The sequence below is a fragment of the Emiliania huxleyi genome, assembly GCF_000372725.1.
Source record: "Emiliania huxleyi CCMP1516 chromosome Unknown EMIHUscaffold_176, whole genome shotgun sequence".
Taxonomy (NCBI): Eukaryota; Haptophyta; order Isochrysidales; family Noelaerhabdaceae; genus Emiliania; species Emiliania huxleyi.
The window spans coordinates 178,614-180,882 of NW_005200824.1; the positions used below are offsets into that span (position 1 = coordinate 178,614).

A 2,269-nucleotide genomic window follows, 5' to 3' on the forward strand; every position below is an offset into this window, starting at 1 on the left:
AGAAGGCGAAGGCGGTGGAGGCGAGGGCCGTGCGGGCGACGGCCGTGCGGGGGGAAGGCGTCTGCCTCGGCCGTTGCGCTGCTGCTGCGGCCGTCTCCGCCGCCCTCCCTCGCAGCCCGCTCGGCGCCGCCCTCGCCGAGAGGGACGAGGTGCTCCTGCGTGTTCCAACCCAGGAGGTGTGCGGCTCGAGCGGACGGCACAGGGGCAAGGGGCAGGGGCGTGCGGAGGTGGGGAGGTCTGGGGAGGTCTGGGGAGGTTTGGGGAGGTCTGGGGAGGTGTGGGGAGGTGTGGGGAGGTGTGGGGAGGTCTTGGGAGGTCTGGGGAGGTCTTGGGAGGTCTGGGGAGGTCTGGGGAGGTCTGGGGGAGGTATGGGGGAGGTATGGGGGAGGTGTGGGGAGGTGTGGAGAGGTGTGGTGAGATATGGGGAGGTATGGTGAGGTATGGGGAGAAATGGACCAGCTCCGCGTCTCGCCGCAGCCGCTGCAGCGCGAGCGCGTGCAGCAGCGAGCAGCGGTGCAGCACCAGCGCCTGGGAGGGAGGGAGGGAGGGAGGGGGGCAGGGAGTTGGGCGTGGGGAGCTGAGGCTGTGAATCACGCGGGCGGTGGCCGGGCAGTGCCGGGCCAGAGGCAGCTGCGTCCTGCAGGGTGGGAGAGGTGCAGTGGCGCTTGGTGGTGGGCTCGACGAGTCTCGGGGAAGGGCCCCTCGCCTGGAAGCGGCGCCGCGCAGCCACCTGCGCCGAAACCTCCGCCGGGATAGACACCGGACCCGGAGGCCGGAGGTGGAGCTGGGCGCCGGCGTCGAGCGGCTCGCGCCACGCACCGAGCAGCGAGCCGACGAGCGGCGACGAGTGAGTCACGGGCGGAGAGGCGGCCTGCGCGGCGGCCTGGTCGCGTCGCAGAGACGCGTCATGCCCGCGAGGGTGCGGTGGTTTGTGGGGTTTGGTGGTGAGCTGGGAAGTGTCTCGGACGTGTCGCACGCCTCGCACGCGTCCGCTTCAGAGACGCGGTGGTCAAACACGAGCGCCATGGCCGCCGCGTCGCCCCACTTGGAGGCCATCGTCGCGCAGGCCAGCCGAGCCTCCCAGTACCGCGCGTAAGCGGTATTGGTGCGAAAGACGAGCGCAAACGCGGTGATGTAGCAAAAGACCTGTTGCGTGTGAGTGAGCGGTTTTGTTGGAGAGTACGCGAGCGGTGGTGGGCCGGCGGAGGAGGCGCCTGGAACGGGTACGGATGTGAGATGAGTGCCTCGAGGAGCACGTCGCTCACGTACAGCTCGAAAAAGACGGCAACCGCGGAAGAGAAGATGGCTGGGATGAGCGCACGCGGCAGCGCTGAGCCGTTGCATTTCCAGAGCAGCGCGAGGCCCATGAGCGACTTGCGATAGATGATCATTGTCAGAGGAAGACGGGTGAGCGGAGAGCAGGCGGACTCCTGGGCAACGGTGAACAGTCGGCAACAGCTGACAAAAGCGGCGGTGAAAAAGAATTCTCGGTATGCTCGGACTGGCGTTAGTTTTTGTGGGAGGCCGAATACGTAAACTGCCAGATACTCGGGCAAGGGACAATAAAACGGAAAAGAAAAAAACACAGAATCTCACGTGCCCGGCCCGACGCCGCGTTGCGAAACGGACGCACGCCGCGAACGCAGGGCGACGACAGTCGTGCACGTGCTACCCACCACCTCGCCGCCCACGACGTCGCTTACTCCGGAAACACCACTTCTGCGGCTCCTCGGCCGCCTGCTCCTCGTCGTAGGCTGCAGCGTGCACAGCGTCAGCCTGCGCCCAGCAGCTCACACCCTCTGCTGCGCGGTCTGTCAGCGTGCCAAGAACCAGCCAGAAGGCAGTGCAGGGTGCGGCTACACTTGGCCACCACCGCCACCGCCACCACCACCGCCACCGCCGCCACCGCCGCCACCACCGCCACCATCGCCACCACCATCCCAGCTACTGGGCCTGCTCGCGCTCATATATATGCCATGGGGCTGCGCTGCAATGAGCGTCGCCGCCAGCATCGCCACCGGCAATCGACAGCGGCGAGGGATAGGAGCTGGACGTACCCACGATACAGCAAAGGTGTTGCTGGGCTGCCCGGTTTACATTAGGACGGCCTTGCTGCTGCTAGCGGTGCTCCCCGCCGGCGCGCAGCAGGAGTGGGCGCAACTTGGCTCCGACATCGACGGAGAGGCGGCGGGGGACAGGTCTGGCTACTCCGTGAGTCTCTCAGCGGACGGGGCGAGGCTCGCCGTCGGCGCGTTTCGCAACGATGACG

General features: G+C 67.4%; 1 protein-coding gene across 1 annotated transcript; it reads right to left on the reverse strand.

Annotated features, from left to right (window-relative positions):
* Positions 1 to 590: 590 nt before the first annotated feature.
* Positions 591 to 1,391, reverse strand: EMIHUDRAFT_231879 (hypothetical protein; the record flags this gene model as incomplete). The annotated part of the gene is made up of 4 exons (XM_005783851.1): positions 591 to 637; positions 766 to 883; positions 1,018 to 1,146; positions 1,266 to 1,391. The coding sequence occupies 4 exons, from the start codon at positions 1,389 to 1,391 to the stop codon at positions 591 to 593; spliced, it is 420 nt and encodes a 139-aa protein (XP_005783908.1).
* Between the last annotated feature and the right edge of the window lie 878 nt (positions 1,392 to 2,269).